Source organism: Centroberyx gerrardi, chromosome 6 (assembly GCF_048128805.1).
Source record: "Centroberyx gerrardi isolate f3 chromosome 6, fCenGer3.hap1.cur.20231027, whole genome shotgun sequence".
NCBI lineage: Eukaryota > Metazoa > Chordata > Actinopteri > Beryciformes > Berycidae > Centroberyx > Centroberyx gerrardi.
The window spans coordinates 5,913,897-5,929,763 of NC_136002.1; the positions used below are offsets into that span (position 1 = coordinate 5,913,897).

The 15,867-nt window shown below is 49.0% G+C and overlaps 1 protein-coding gene across 1 annotated transcript in view; it reads left to right on the top strand.

Annotated features, from left to right (window-relative positions):
• lrrc75a (leucine rich repeat containing 75A) overlaps window positions 1-15,867 on the top strand; it is a 37,884-nt gene that overhangs the window by 16,919 nt on the left and 5,098 nt on the right. Inside the window, exon 3 of the mRNA XM_071905144.2 lies at window positions 4,115-4,227. Within this exon, the coding sequence (XP_071761245.1) occupies window positions 4,115-4,227 (113 nt within the window). The remainder of the gene's footprint in view (window positions 1-4,114; window positions 4,228-15,867) is intronic.

Here is a 15,867-nt window from a genome sequence, read left to right on the forward strand (position 1 = left end):
GCAATATTGGAAATTTAATATTGCGATGCTGTCCCGCCACAATATCGCGATATATGATATTATCGCATATCGCATTACTACTATTTCTTCTAAATTCTTCCAAAAAGTTTAGTGTAGTTTGCTCATTCCTGCCATTTCTAAGAAAATGGGCTGATTGTGGAAAAGGGAACCCACTTGAAATAAAATGACTGATAAATTCACTACAACTATGATTAGTTTTGTTTATTACTAGTAGATTATAGGTTTATAAGTTTAAAAGTTTGCACAATTGTGATCTAAACCAGTGATTCTCAACCTTTTTCATATCAAGGACCCCTAATTTAGTCCACATCAGAGCCATGGACCCCCATTTGATGAGATTTTGTCTCTCTGACCCAAAGCTGAGAATATTTTTATTGTTAGATATGATTTTGTCCAGAATTCCATGACTATCTGTATTGTAGGTAGAGAGATAACAGTGAAACTATGATCAAAACAGTCATTCTTCTACATTCTCTAATTGTGTTAACTTCTTCTAAATGAAATAATGGTGAAGTTTAATAATTCATCAATTTGCTGGGGACCCCCTGGAACCCCCTCAAGGACCCCTGGTGGTCCCCACACCCCACGCTGAGAACCACTGATCTAAGCAACACATGGTGTCGTGGCTGAGACGAGGGGTTGGGGGGCGATATTCGATAGCATGGAAAATATCGCAATATCGGCGAAATATCGCAATATTCAATAGTATCGGACCAAGCCTGAAAGCAACCCTATAATCCTTCAATTCAAGTTAAAACATGAAACTGAAATTGGAATTACGAAGTTTCCACATGACAACAGTGATAGTCATCTTCATTAGGGCTCCTTGTTCTTCAGTGTGGGACAGGTAGCTACACATTTTGCAACCAGGAGAGATAATTCACCAATTACATTAGATTAGATTAGATTAGATTAGATTAGATTAGATTAGATTAGATTAAATGAAACTTTGATGATCCCTGTGGAGAAATTGTCATTGCAGCAGCAAATAACAATACAGCAAAGAAAAATAGGATATAAGTAGGAATAGAGCAAATAGGTAAGCAGCCAACTAAATTTAACACAATGGAAATTTCAACACTAGAGCATATTATGTAAACAAAAAATAGATATAAATGAATATGAAAAATCTATGAATTTACAGCATATACTTGTGTGTAAAATGACAGCAGAAGACAGTACTGAGGAAAATATGAAAAAATGAAAAGTTTATTCAGCATTAAAATGAATGAGAAAATGTGAGACAATACATGCATGACAGCATGTATATATGATGTGTATGATGTGTGTCGTGAGTTCTCTGCAGTGTCAGATCACACAAGTACATTTACCCAATGCTTTCCTCTGGGCATCAATCCAGCAAGCTGCATTTAAAATGCTTCTCTGCTCTAAATTGTTTTTCTTACTGTCCTAACCTCCTTCTTTTTTCATACTTCACTGAGCAAGCCGGAGCATGTACCCACACACACACACACACACACACACACACACACTGCCTTGCACAACACAGTGTACTAACTCAGGGATTAGGGAATACTGTATGTCTTTGTTGGTACCTCTTCTTCTCGTCGCCATCTGTTTCAGACTGGCTACCTGCAAACCTGACTCACCGTCTGAATAAATACATTTTAATATGGGTGGATGCCTCACACGCACACACACACACACGCACACACACACACACACACACACACACACACACACACACAGCGCGGTGCAGTAGGGCAGAGGGTTGATGTTGAGGCGGATGGGTAGAGTTGAAGCGGTGAGTCGGTAACACGCTGTCTTGTCCATCAACGCACCGCGTAGCGTTCAATCCCCCGGCCCCACTGTGTGTGTGTGTGTGATGTGTGTGTGTGTGTGTTCGTTCGTTCCTGTGTGCATATTTGTGTGTGCATTTATGTGTATGTGTTTGCGCGGACATTTGTGTGTTCTGCCTGTGTGTGTACTGATTCTCTCGCATTATTGTGTATGCTAAGTGCGTATTATACTGTATGTGTGTGTGTGTGTGTGTGTGTGTGTGTGTGTCCATCCTGTCATAACAGAAGCTTGACGCTGATGGAAGGTGTTTGTGCTAATTCTTTGCTCCAGTGATCCAATTAGATCCTTGTATCTTATTCCTGTCTGTTGCCTCCACGCCCCATCCTGTCTTATTCCCAATGCTAATTTCATGTTTCATGTTCATTTCCCTTCCCTGTCCCTATGCTTCCCTGTCTGTTTACTACAATGTATAGCAGGAACATCGCAACCAGCCATCATCTGGAGGTCCTGCTCTATTACCAAATCCCTTCATTTTATCCCTAATTTCTCCATTACATAAACATTAATTATCCATTAAAATAAACATAGCTTTAAAAAACGAAGGGTTAGTATCATGGGTTTTTAAGGGATGTATTTGTGGGTTGATTCATGGAGACACAAGTAAATAAGGGATAATTAATTAAGGGATTTTTTTATGCCTTTTGTGCATGGTTTACAGAGTAATTAATGAGTTATTAATGGGAAGTTCCTATCTCATTATATTAGAAAGTAAGCAGTCAAAAATGAAGGGGGCTTAACTCATTTTAAGGGGATTTTGCATGAAGGGGTAAATTAATGTGAATTTAAGGCTATTTTAAGGGATTAGTGGTTTGTACACTCAGCTTGTAAGACAGTAGATTTAGCTAGTTTTCTGCTCTGTGGTGGTAAATGAAAAGGTGGGTAAGCTCTGAACTGCAGTTATTGATCACTGCAAGGCCGACAACCACCAATAAACAAACAAGTCCAGGTTCTGCAGTCCCACGCCGCATTCGTGGTTTTGCTCGCCACAGCTAGCTAATGTCCTGAGCTTCATTACTGGACACAATTATGCAAACTCTGGTGAGATACCAGCCTTTCCAATGAGCCCATGTGTGTGTTTGTGTGTTTGGTTGTGTGTGTCTCTAATAAGTCCATCAATTTTGGAAATGGAGACAAATATTCATGATTAATAATCGTGATCACGGTATCTAGCAAAATCATCAGGATTATCATTTTTGCCATAATGGTGCAGCCCTAAGTCATCATTTTGCTCAATAAAATATAAATGGGAATAATTCAATTTGGAGAAAGTAAACTTTTCTCCCATCTCAGTGTGAACTAATTATGAAGAAAAGAAAATGAAGTGGGGGTGGGATATCGTTTTTGGATAATTGAACTTCAATCTAATATTTAGAAGGGGTGATAACAAAAGTAACAGCTTTTTTTTTATTGGCAATTTTATTACTAATGAAATTGAAATAGGAATTGGGTCACACTACTCGACCCAACACAGTTCAGGTAAAATTTGACATGCCTCACTGGTATCATGTATTGTTTCGTTGATTGTTTTTGCTCTGTCTCTCTCAGTAGAGGCTTTGCAGTTGCGTCACAAATCTTAACAACCATCTCCACCGCCTGCTGCTGCCATCATGGAGGTCTGTTGGAGAATTGGCTGTGTGCAAATAGTGGCTAAATATTGAACAGGGAAAAGAGAGATACAAAGACTGTTGTGGTGTGACTGTAGCTCCATTCAGTAACATTATAAGTAAAAGTGAATAGTCTGATAAGGTATATTTGTTACTATGACACAGTAAACTGTCTTGTCTTTAGCCCTAGTCTCTACTCCAAAACACTCTGAGTTGTAGCTTGAGAAGAGTCAGCTCAGTTAACCTGAACAAACTGTTGCAGGCTCATTTAGCAAAGACACTGATATTATTGATGTTAACATGCAACAACTATCCACTACTAACGCTAACTTCTACTAGATAGACTAGTTAGCTTCTACTAGATAGACTAGTAGAAGCTAGACAGTGATGGTTAACTGACCAGATACTATGGTTAGCTAGCTAACAAAATGGCATTACCCAAACACAAAATCAGTGAGATGTCTCAGTCCCCAGTCAAAAACAGCACAGAAGTTAACCATGTCTATTCAGTTCTGTTGAGACAACCAAGTTGTAAGTTTAGGGACACAATCACTTGTTCTTAGCCACCAGCTGTAGACCTCCAATATGGCCGCCGTGTGTTACGTCACCTGAAAGCCCTCTGTAGTTTTGACTGTTTTTGCTCTCTCTCTCTCCTCTGTGTCCATTAGGAGGGGGACTCTCTGGGGGCGATGGAGAAGGTCTGTCGCCAGCTGACCTACCATCTCAGCCCCCATTCCCGCTGGAGGAGACAGGGCCTGCTCAAGAGGAAGCCTCAGGCCTGGTGAGTGTTTGTTTGTGTGTGTGTGTGTGTGTGTGTGTGTGTGTGTGTGTCCTGCGTGTGTGTCTATGTGTATGCGTCTGTGTATTTGTTAACATCTCAGTGTGTCACCAGTGTGTCATCATCTGCTGCCCCTTTGGATGCCATGGAAAAACCCAGTGATCTCTCTCTCTCTCTCTCTCTTTCTCACTCTGTCATACACACACTTGGAGATGAAATTGATCCCCTCTCAGTTTCTCCTTCTCTCTTTTTTCCCCTCATTCTCTCACTCTTCCCTCCCTTGCTGTTATTCTCACCATCTCTCCCTCCATCTCTCCCTCCCTGCGATGTCCGTGAATTCTACTCAGTGGCTCCCTTCTTGATTCACGAGCGTTGGTTGCACTCGCCTTTTCAGTGTGATTTTTGATATTGATCCAAAAATCTGGATGTGACTGCTGGTTGTCTGTATTTCAACATGTTACTGTCTGCTGTGGCTGTCATTTTTATTCAGTCAGTATGCGGTACTTTCTTTCCACTCTCTTTGCACACACATTGCACACACACATCAGATTCAAAGTTTGCAAATTGGGAATTCAACAGATTGGATTTCTGGAGATGTGTGTCTCTGTGTGTGTGTGTGTGTGTGTGTGTGTGTGTGTGTATTGGGGGGACAGGGGTACATTCACAGTAAATGAGATTGATTGATAGGTTCTTCTATTTATTGAGTGACTATTTTTTAAAATAGTGTGATCATTGTTCAAATATATATTATATTGTGGAAGCATATATTTCCAAGGTACACCAGGCAACTGTTGGGCTAACATAATATAACAGGACAGGACAGGACAGTACCTGCTGAAAGAAATTATTCACCTGGCAGCCATATTTGATTTACATCACACTCAGGGAGGCAAACCCTACCTAGAAGACTGTGCAGCAGATGGAAACAGAGGCAAACTCAACTGGTCTTTGGACAATTTCTTTTTAAATAAAATTATATTTAAATATCGTCAAGAGAGAAGAAGAGCTGGAAGCCAAAGGTACTTCATGTCAATGTATTTATTTCTCTAAACAAACTTGGTTGAATTCCTACTGTCAGCATTAACAGTCTTTGTTTTTAGTATTAATGATAAGCTAATATTATCCTTCATATCCTTAGTGGCTTTGACAGTCAAATGGTTCATGTTAGCTGTGTCTGCTAGCTAATGGTAGTGTTAGCTGACTTTAGCCGGTTACAATTGTTATAGCTAGTTGTGCGCTACAATTTACACAGTGAGACCTGGTTGGCTTGGAGATAAGGTTAGCAACAAGATGTAGGTGACTGTTAGCATTAGCATTAGCATTAGCTAAAGATTAATTTGGACTTTCTCCAGCTCTGCTATCGATGGTATTGAAGGTTCATTTTGGTGTACATTTAAAAAAATATTGTATTGTAATTTTTTGTTGTTGAGTTTGCTTGGCTGCCCTCCAGGTAGGGTTTCCCACCTCGAGCATGACGTAAATCAAACATGGCCACTGTGTGAATAAAGTGAATTGAAGTGAGACAATAGAACTGCACATCAATGCAAAAGCAATGCAAGACAGTTGAGGCATCTCCGTAGGAAATCTTTTCCTACCGTTTAGCCACAAAATGCTGTCCATCGTGCCCATAATGTTGGAGAAGAGAAAATTAAAATCATCACTTAGTGTCTCAAGTGGGATGGAAGGAAGTCGGCATCCATTGGTCTTCAGAGGCAGCGGGCCAAAAGGAGCGCTGTGCTGCTGGAAGCACACCAGGCCAGATGCCAACTGTCAACCAGCTAGTAAACAACTGCCTGTCTGTCTCTCACTGGGCCTGGACCCGGATCTGTCTCTCTTCCCCCCTTTCTGTCTCTTTCTATGTGTCTTTCTCTCTCTCTCTCTGTCCCTCTCCTTTGTGTCTTTCCTCTGTGTTCACTTCCAAACGGCTCGTTTAATTTCCACGATGTTGGAAGGGAAATAATGAGGTCTTGCTTGACCCTAATATTGTCTGCCATGGAAACTCGTGACACACTCTCGCACACAAACACTCTTCACGTCAGACAATAAGACATCTACCTGCACGCCTGCTTGTCTTTCTGCCTTTATACCAGTTTGTCTGCCAGCCTGCCTGGCTGGCTGGCTGGCTGGCTGGCTGGCTGGCTGGCTGGCTGGCTGGTCGGCTGGCTGGCTGGCTGGTCGGCTGGCTGGCTGGCTGACTGTCCGGCTGGCTGGCTGACTGTCCGGCTGGCTGGCTGGCTGGCTGGCTGGCTGGCTGGTCGGCTGGCTGGCTGGCTGGTCGGCTGGCTGGCTGGCTGGTCGGCTGGCTGACTGTCCGGCTGGCTGGCTGGTCGGCTGACTGGCTGGCTGGCTGGCTGGCTGGCTGGTCGGCTGGCTGGCTGGCTGGCTGGCTGGCTGGTCGGCTGGCTGGCTGGCTGGCTGGCTGGCTGGCTGGTCGGCTGGCTGGCTGGCTGGCTGGCTGGCTGGCTGGCTGGCTGACTGGTCGGCTGGCTGGCTGGCTGGCTGACTGGTCGGCTGGCTGGCTGGCTGGTCGGCTGACTGTCCGGCTGGCTGGCTGGTCGGCTGGCTGGCTGGCTGGCTGGCTGGCTGGCTGGCTGGCTGACTGGTCGGCTGGCTGGCTGGCTGGCTGACTGTCCGGCTGGCTGGCTGGCTGGTCGGCTGACTGTCCGGCTGGCTGGCTGGTCGGCTGGCTGGCTGGCTGGCTGGCTGGCTGGCTGACTGTCCGGCTGGCTGGCTGGCTGGTCGGCTGACTGTCCGGCTGGCTGGCTGGTCGGCTGGCTGGCTGGCTGGCTGACTGGTCGGCTGGCTGGCTGGCTGGCTGGCTGGTCGGCTGACTGTCCGGCTGGCTGGCTGGTCGGCTGGCTGGCTGGCTGGTCGGCTGGCTGGCTGGCTGGCTGGTCGGCTGACTGTCCGGCTGGCTGGCTGGTCGGCTGGCTGGCTGGCTGGCTGACTGTCCGGCTGGCTGGCTGGTCGGCTGGCTGGCTGGCTGGCTGACTGTCCGGCTGGCTGGCTGGTCGGCTGGCTGGCTGGCTGGCTGACTGGTCGGCTGGCTGGCTGGCTGGCTGGCTGGCTGGCTGGTCGGCTGGCTGGCTGGCTGGCTGGTCGGCTGACTGTCCGGCTGGCTGGCTGGCTGGCTGGCTGACTGTCCGGCTGGCTGGCTGGTCGGCTGGCTGGCTGGCTGGCTGACTGTCCGGCTGGCTGGCTGGTCGGCTGGCTGGCTGGCTGGTCGGCTGACTGTCCGGCTGGCTGGCTGGCTGGCTGGCTGGCTGGCTGGCTGACTGGTCGGCTGACTGTCCGGCTGGCTGGCTGGCTGGCTGGCTGGCTGGCTGGCTGGCTGGTCGGCTGGCTGGCTGTCCGGCTGGCTGGCTGGCTGGCTGACTGTCCGGCTGGCTGGCTGGCTGGCTGGCTGACTGGTCGGCTGGCTGGCTGGCTGGCTGGCTGACTGGTCGGCTGGCTGGCTGGCTGGCTGGTTGGCTGGCTGTCCGGCTGGCTGGCTGGCTGGCTGACTGTCCGGCTGACTGGCTGGCTGGCTGGCTGGCTGGCTGGTTGGCTGGCTGGCTGGCTGGCTGGTCGGCTGGCTGGCTGTCCGGCTGGCTGGCTGGCTGGCTGGCTGGCTGGTCGGCTGGCTGGCTGGCTGGCTGGCTGGCTGGCTGTCCGGCTGGCTGGCTGGCTGGCTGGCTGGCTGTCCGGCTGGCTGGCTGGCTGGCTGGCTGGCTGGCTGGCTGACTGTCCGGCTGGCTGGCTGGCTGGCTGGCTGGCTGGCTGGCTGACTGGTCGGCTGGCTGGCTGGCTGGCTGGTTGGCTGGCTGTCCGGCTGGCTGGCTGGCTGGCTGACTGTCCGGCTGGCTGGCTGGCTGGCTGGCTGGCTGGCTGGTCGGCTGGCTGGCTGTCCGGCTGGCTGGCTGGCTGGCTGGCTGGCTGGCTGGCTGGCTGGCTGGCTGGTCGGCTGGCTGGCTGGCTGGCTGGCTGGCTGGCTGGCTGGCTGACTGTCCGGCTGGCTGGCTGGCTGGCTGGCTGGCTGGCTGGCTGGCTGGCTGACTGGTCGGCTGGCTGGCTGGCTGGCTGGTTGGCTGGCTGTCCGGCTGGCTGGCTGGCTGGCTGACTGTCCGGCTGGCTGGCTGGCTGGCTGGCTGGCTGGCTGGTCGGCTGGCTGGCTGTCCGGCTGGCTGGCTGGCTGGCTGGCTGGCTGGCTGTCCGGCTGGCTGGCTGGCTGGCTGGCTGGCTGGCTGGCTGACTGTCCGGCTGGCTGGCTGGCTGGCTGGCTGGCTGGCTGGTCGGCTGGCTGGCTGTCCGGCTGACTGGCTGGTCGGCTGGCTGGCTGGCTGGCTGGCTGGCTGGCTGGCTGGCTGGTCGGCTGGCTGGCTGGCTGGCTGGCTGGCTGGCTGTCCGGCTGGCTGGCTGGCTGGCTGGCTGGCTGTCCGGCTGGCTGGCTGGCTGGCTGACTGTCCGGCTGGCTGGCTGGCTGGCTGGCTGGCTGGCTGGCTGGTCGGCTGGCTGGCTGGCTGGCTGGCTGGCTGGCTGGCTGGTCGGCTGGCTGGCTGTCCGGCTGGCTGGCTGGCTGGCTGGCTGGCTGGCTGGCTGGCTGGTCGGCTGGCTGGCTGGCTGGCTGGCTGGCTGGCTGGTCGGCTGGCTGGCTGGCTGGCTGGCTGGCTGGCTGTCCGGCTGGCTGGCTGGCTGGCTGGCTGGCTGTCCGGCTGGCTGGCTGGCTGGCTGGCTGGCTGGCTGGCTGACTGTCCGGCTGGCTGGCTGGCTGGCTGGCTGGCTGGCTGGCTGGCTGGCTGGCTGGCTGGCTGTCCGGCTGGCTGGCTGGCTGGCTGGCTGGCTGGCTGGCTGGCTGGCTGTCCGGCTGGCTGGCTGGCTGGCTGGCTGGCTGGCTGGCTGACTGTCCGGCTGGCTGGCTGGCTGGCTGGCTGGCTGGCTGGTCGGCTGGCTGGCTGTCCGGCTGGCTGGCTGGCTGGCTGGCTGGCTGGCTGGCTGGCTGGCTGGCTGGCTGGTCGGCTGGCTGGCTGGCTGGCTGGCTGGCTGGCTGGCTGGCTGGTCGGCTGGCTGGCTGGCTGGCTGGCTGGCTGGCTGTCCGGCTGGCTGGCTGGCTGGCTGGCTGGCTGTCCGGCTGGCTGGCTGGCTGGCTGACTGTCCGGCTGGCTGGCTGGCTGGCTGGCTGGCTGGCTGGCTGGCTGGCTGTCCGGCTGGCTGGCTGGCTGGCTGGCTGGCTGGCTGGCTGACTGTCCGGCTGGCTGGCTGGCTGGCTGACTGTCCGGCTGGCTGGCTGGCTGGCTGGCTGGCTGGCTGGCTGGCTGGCTGGCTGTCCGGCTGGCTGGCTGGCTGGCTGGCTGGCTGGCTGGCTGACTGTCCGGCTGGCTGGCTGGCTGGCTGGCTGGCTGGCTGGCTGACTGTCCGGCTGGCTGGCTGGCTGGCTGGCTGGCTGGCTGGCTGACTGTCCGGCTGGCTGGCTGGCTGACTGTCCGGCTGGCTGGCTGGCTGGCTGGCTGGCTGTCGCTGCGGCACAGACAGATTTATTGGCTGCCTCCCACCTATGCTCTGACAGCCAACAGTGAGAGAAGTTGAGTGTTGACTCAGGATGTCTGTGCTACTCTCTGCTCTTTCCTGCCCCCTCATCTCCCTCGTCTTCATCATCTCTCCGCCAGACAAAGATGAGCGGGGAAAATATTCACCCTGATATGTATTTAAATTCTCTACGTCTGTGAGGGAGGGGGGTTTGACCAATATGGTTTTTTTAGAAGCCTGATACCAATATTTTTCAGTTTAAGCTGCTGATAGACAGCAAGCATGTGATGGACATTCAACTTTCATTTTGGTGCTTTATTTACACAGGTATTCAGTATTGGTGGATTCAGTGTTTTCCCCTGAATTGTATTCTTGTCAGGGTGGAAAAGCCTCTGAAACAGCATTTAGACCATCATGAGACACTAAAACTCACTGAAAGCCATATTAATGAAATTCTTTTAGGTGGGTTAGCAGCTCCTTAAGGCAGAGTGAGGCAGGTTTCACTGCAGGTTTTACAGACTGAATCCTCCCACACCGCACTGACATGATTTCTCTGGTGAGACATCTGAAGAAAAAAAAAAAAAAAAAGTAATAAAATCATATTCATATGAGCCACCTTCACATTGACTGGCCAATATCTGATTTTTGATAAAAGGCTAAAGTAAGCCCAATATATCCATCTAAACCATATGTAGGTGTATATGCCATCATTTCTTAAAGGGAAAATTCCCCAGTAGTTTTTTTAGTAGTTAAAGTGTTTTAGGGTGGATTCCCCCTTTAAGCATGACTGCAAGTCTGGGCAGATCTCTTTCTCTCTGTCTTTCTTTCTCGGTCTCTCTCTTTCTCTCCCCTCCTTTTGCTTGGTCGTTCTCCTGCCTCCTCTCTCTCTCTCTCTCTCTCTCTCTCTCTCTCTCTCTCTCCGTGCTGTTGTTATCTGCGTAAATCCCTCCTTCTGCCTATAATTTCCCACTTGATTTATTCCGCTGTCCTGTGGTGTTTAATATGTTAGCCAGCTGCTTGCTTCAGAGCATGACCTTTTTCTCCCCATCCATCCATCCATTCCCTCTTGACTGGTATCCACAGAGCAGGGAGGAGAGACCCACTTGTATTATCATATGTGGAAGAGAGATATTCACTCTCCATTGGTATGAGGATTTTCCCCCTCCTCCTGGTCTCCTCTAACGCTCTCTTTTCAATCTAGTATCCCTGTCTCTTGGTCTCAGCTGAATCCATTAGTTTACAAGAACATAAAGTCCATTTTGAATTTGTTGAGTTGCCCACAGTCCAAAAATTACTTAGTGTGGGAATGTTCTTCCTTAGATATGAATGCACACTTTAACTTACAGTGCCTGAGATAATGAGGTTTCAAAACTAATCCGACTTCAAATGGACTTACACCATTCATTGTTTCCTTTCTCTCTTCCTCTTTTCTCACGTTTCTCTCTTTAATCCCAATCTCTTCCCTCCTTCCCTTGACCCGCTCCTCTGAGTCATACTTAGCCTCTTTCTTTCTGCCCCTCGCTGCCCCGGATTTAAACTGCACACTTATCCTTTCCCTCATTAAACACGGGCGGTAGTAGTAGCAGTCAGCTTAGCAGCTTCACCCCGAGGCTGTCGCTGGCTTCACAACAACTTTATGTGTTTGTGTGTTTACAGCGCACATCTGAGAATTAGGAACGACAATGAAAAATCTATTTCTGCAAATGTGAGATTATGATATAACCGCTGATGCTGCGTGATTAGGAGACGGAAGGAAAAGGTGATTCGGGAGGATTATGTTTTTTTTGATTGATTGCATGATCTACTGGCTTTACAAGAAAAGATTGTGAATTTTCAAAAGTACCTTTGTGTGCCCAAATGGTGTAACGGTTCCAACCACATGTGTTGAATCCCACCAGTACCTTCTGTCTGCCTCTCTGCTGTGTCACAAAACACAAATTACTAAGAGGTGTGGACTGCCCACTCTCTTTTACAAAAAAAATACCTTTGTCCTAACCTGTTTATACTAATGAGAATCCTTGTGTTATGCAGCACACGCAGTTACATAAAGAATTCTGGCGAAGGAAACGGACGAAGGAAATTCAGATGCAGCCTTTCCGTCTGAATGTGTCCATGATGTAAAATGTGTATGCCGTGCCGCTGTTCACTGACATGAAGCCCTCAGCTTACAGTCAGTCTGCGGCATCCACTTGGAATGCGATCGTATGGCTCAATAGGCATGCACATTTGAATCTGATGAAACACGAGTGATAGTTCACCATTTCCAGCCTGGCCTCCTCCACAGGGACTAGTGACCTTGTGTAGTTGTGTGAGTAATGGTATGACCCACTGTGCATTCATTCAGACGGTCCTCATTGGTCTTTAGAGAGATAAAGATACTTTGCACAAAGCACCGCTGAATCGGTCGGTCCGAAAGCCAGTTGCTTCACAAATCATTTTCTGCTTCATTTTCATGCCAGATGATGATAACTGGAGCTATGTCAGATGTAACTTATGCCCAAACAAGCTTCCTCCGGATGTAGTGGATTTCGGGAAACTTGAGAACTTCCCATCCCCGAACATCACCAGTGAAATCTACATCCAGGGGAACTAGACCAGTAAAACCCTCATATGGGTCACCTGAATTTCTGCTGGTTTCGTTGGCCGCTAAGAACTGAACTGGCCACCTGCTATTGGCTGGTCTCTGGGCCAGGTGAAGTCACCACCTGTTGTATTCTATAGAAGGTGACATCACCTGGCACAAAGACCAGCCAATAGCAGATAGCCAGTTCAGTACCCTACTTTTCACCATTAGGTGTCAGGCTTCACCACAGATTTGGGTTTGGTTACAACACTCCCTCTGCCTTAAAGATGACTGACAGCAGAAAAAAAGAAGTCCCAGCATTTTTGGGGTGAGGCTGAAACTGTCACCATGCTCAGGATTTTGAGGGAAATGGATATCATGAAAACTTAAACTGTCTCCAGTGATTCTCCTTTGTCCTGTTAATCGGACTTCACGCCGTAGCATGTAAACGGGAATATGAATGGAATAGTTCTATAAGCAACAGATGTAAACAGCTTAATGGGAATATTGCCTTATTTAGAATAAGGCCAATATTTGGCTTATTACAGTCCATGTAAACATAGTCATTGATTAGTTCCTCCTCTCTGGTTAAAGGTGTGCTAATCAGTGAAATCAGCTGCTTTAGTGTTTGATTGGCATGAAAACCTGCAGACATGCGGCTCTCGATGGCACATGATCAGACACTACTGAGAGACTAGATTACTGCACCCGTCTATCATGTCTTTTGAAAATGGGAGTTTCACAATTGCCCAGTCAAGCAGGGAAAGTTGAGAATAGTGTTTCCTGGGCGTTGGTAACAAAGATGTCTGTTGCAACGCAGAAACACACTTCACCTCTCACACCCTCTGCGCTACCTTTGCGAACCTCATCGCACAGGAGCGGGGGGGGGGGGGGGGGGGGGGTTTCTCACCTCCTCCATCACAGGAAAGGGGAGGAGAGGAAAGAGGAGGCGAAAGGCGACCTGCCATCTTCCGTGCGCGCACACACACCAACTGACTGGGTGATAATTGATCTGCGAGAGAGGCAGGTAGATGAGAGGGAAGGAGGTATGCGTTTGACGTATGCATGTCTCCTCCACCTTCATTTACATCCCCCCCTTCAGGACTGAGGTGGATTCAGCTGGTGAAATCAATGGCAGATCACAGCTTCACCTGGATTCACCTCGTGAGTCTATTTCAAGAAACAAGTGGGTGGTTCCAAATATTTTGGAGGGAGAGATCCAGGACACGGCGGAGAGAGAGAGAGAGAGCGCGCACGTGGATATATTGATATGTACGGATGAGCAAATATAGAGAGAGGGAAACGCAGGCAGACAGGAACAGACAGAGAGAAGGTGATAGTTACAGCGCACATGGTTGGAGGTGAAATGTAATTAAGCCGGGTGGTGATGAGCTGAGGGAGAGCTGAGGCAGAAGTTGCATTTTTAGAGGTACGATTTGAATCAGAACACCTACGAATGTGGTTTAAATCTGACCCGAAGACACTGGATTCCATGTGGTTTTTTTTGCTGTTGAGTGATAAAAAAGAAAGGAGGAAGAGGAAAAGAAACGTGTGATAGAGATGGACAAGGTGATTTTGGGTCAAGCAGAGAAATGATGAGTTGAAGGAAAGGTGATGCCGATGTGATGGAGGGAGCGAGGGAGGAGCTAGAGGTCAAGGCTTTATTTGCATAAATACATTATTTTTATAAATACTTTCATTCATGCCATTTGCAAACCATGACTTTTCTTTTCATGTAACCACTGGTAGTCTCTGTTTGAGTTGTCAGCACACAAATACAAACTAACTGAATTATTTCACTTGCATATTAAACCAAAATGGCAAACAAACAAAATAAACATTAAGATTTCCCTTTTCTTTATTTAGGTAAGCTTATTCCCACCTTGACTAACACATTTCAGGGTAAATGATGGACTTCGACAAGCAGTGATCCATTTGTGAGACATTCTAAGTAGATTTTAACAAACAAAGTAAGTACAAATGAATTGCAGCAACACCTTGAGGCTGTGTACGCTTCCCTTCCCTCTAAAGTCAGGGGTCTGATGGTACGTTCAAGACAACTAGGAACTGGGAAAACCTACTTCCAAATAGGAAAAATCCATTTGAACAGCCCCTCCATGTTGTTCCCACTGCAGGAAGTAGGAAATCCCAAGTGAGAAGTTTCCCAGTTCCCACGTACCAACCAAGTGCCAAGAGGTTTTCGCTCCAACCAACCAAACAGTGCAGCAGCCCATCTCACCGATTAGTTCCCCCTCTCTGGTTGAAGGTGTGCTAATTGGTTAAAACAGCTGGTGTTTTGATCGGTTGGAAGGAGAACCTGCAGACTCTCCATGGCACATGGTTTGAGACCTCTGATCGAATCGGTGCAGCTCATATTCTCCTCCCATGCTCCGGCTGCACCTCCCCTCTCCCAGTCCCCCCCCCCCCCCCCCCCTCTGCTCCCTTCTTTCTGAACAAAACGTGCTTCAGCTCATGGGGAGCAGAAGGTGAAACTGTACACTGGTGCGTTGATGCACTGATGAAAGCTCCGGGCTGAATTTGCGTGTCTGTTATCTTTATGATTACAAAATTAGCCCTTTGTTTGATGTGTCTCTGCATACGTACATGGGGATGCGTGTTTCAACTCCAACTTCCCCTGGCTGTCTGTTCCCATGCTTCTCTCCTCTCTCTCTCTCTCTCTCTCTCTCTCTCTGCGACTATTCTTTTTAACCCTCGCTCCACCCCACTTTAAAGCAACAAACAACAAGAGGCAAGACTAGTAGTGTGCAAATAAAAGGCAGATGAGATGGTGAGAAAGTTCGGCTCGCTCATGATGTGTTTGGCTTCGGACCAGAATCCCACGCTGGAGAGCGAGACACGCCCCCGCTCCACACTAAGGTCACTCACCCCTGTCTGGACAGCAACCAATAGGATGGCGGGATGGAGATGTTTAAGAAAACATCCTGGGTATATCATATGAGACACTGACTGATATAAACTGTGGCTTCTTACAGTCATGTTATGTGGTTACGTTGCAACTGTTACATTTTAGTAGCATCATTGCATCATAGCATCATTGGTAGAATAATTTGCAGAAACCTCAAAGCTCCAAATTTGACTTTTATTTTTTATTTAACTTTTATTATTCCACTTTGATGTTTTAGATACAGAGAGAAAAGCAGTGCAAAAATTAGTAGCATGAAATAATAAATTTGAGATATTTATGACAAAATACATATTGGTATATATCAAGTTACATTAGCTACACAGAAATCTTCTGGGTGAGTTTCTTTCCATAAAGTGTGTAAATTGTCTCCAAATTTTGAGAAATTCCTCTGGCTTTCCTCTGATACTGACCAGCCATCGGTACATCTGTCTTTTTCCACTGAATGCAATATTTTGTTTGGCCTGGAGGAGGCCAAGACTGATCATTTTTATATTGGCACTGGACAGTCTGGGTTCCTCAGGAAACAGCCCCAGGATACACAGGCGGGGGCAAAGGGGGATTCCGGCAGAAGCAATCAGAGTTACTACATTATTATTATTGGGTCACATTTTTCCAAAGTTTTTGGACCTCTGTGCATTGCCATAAACAGTGA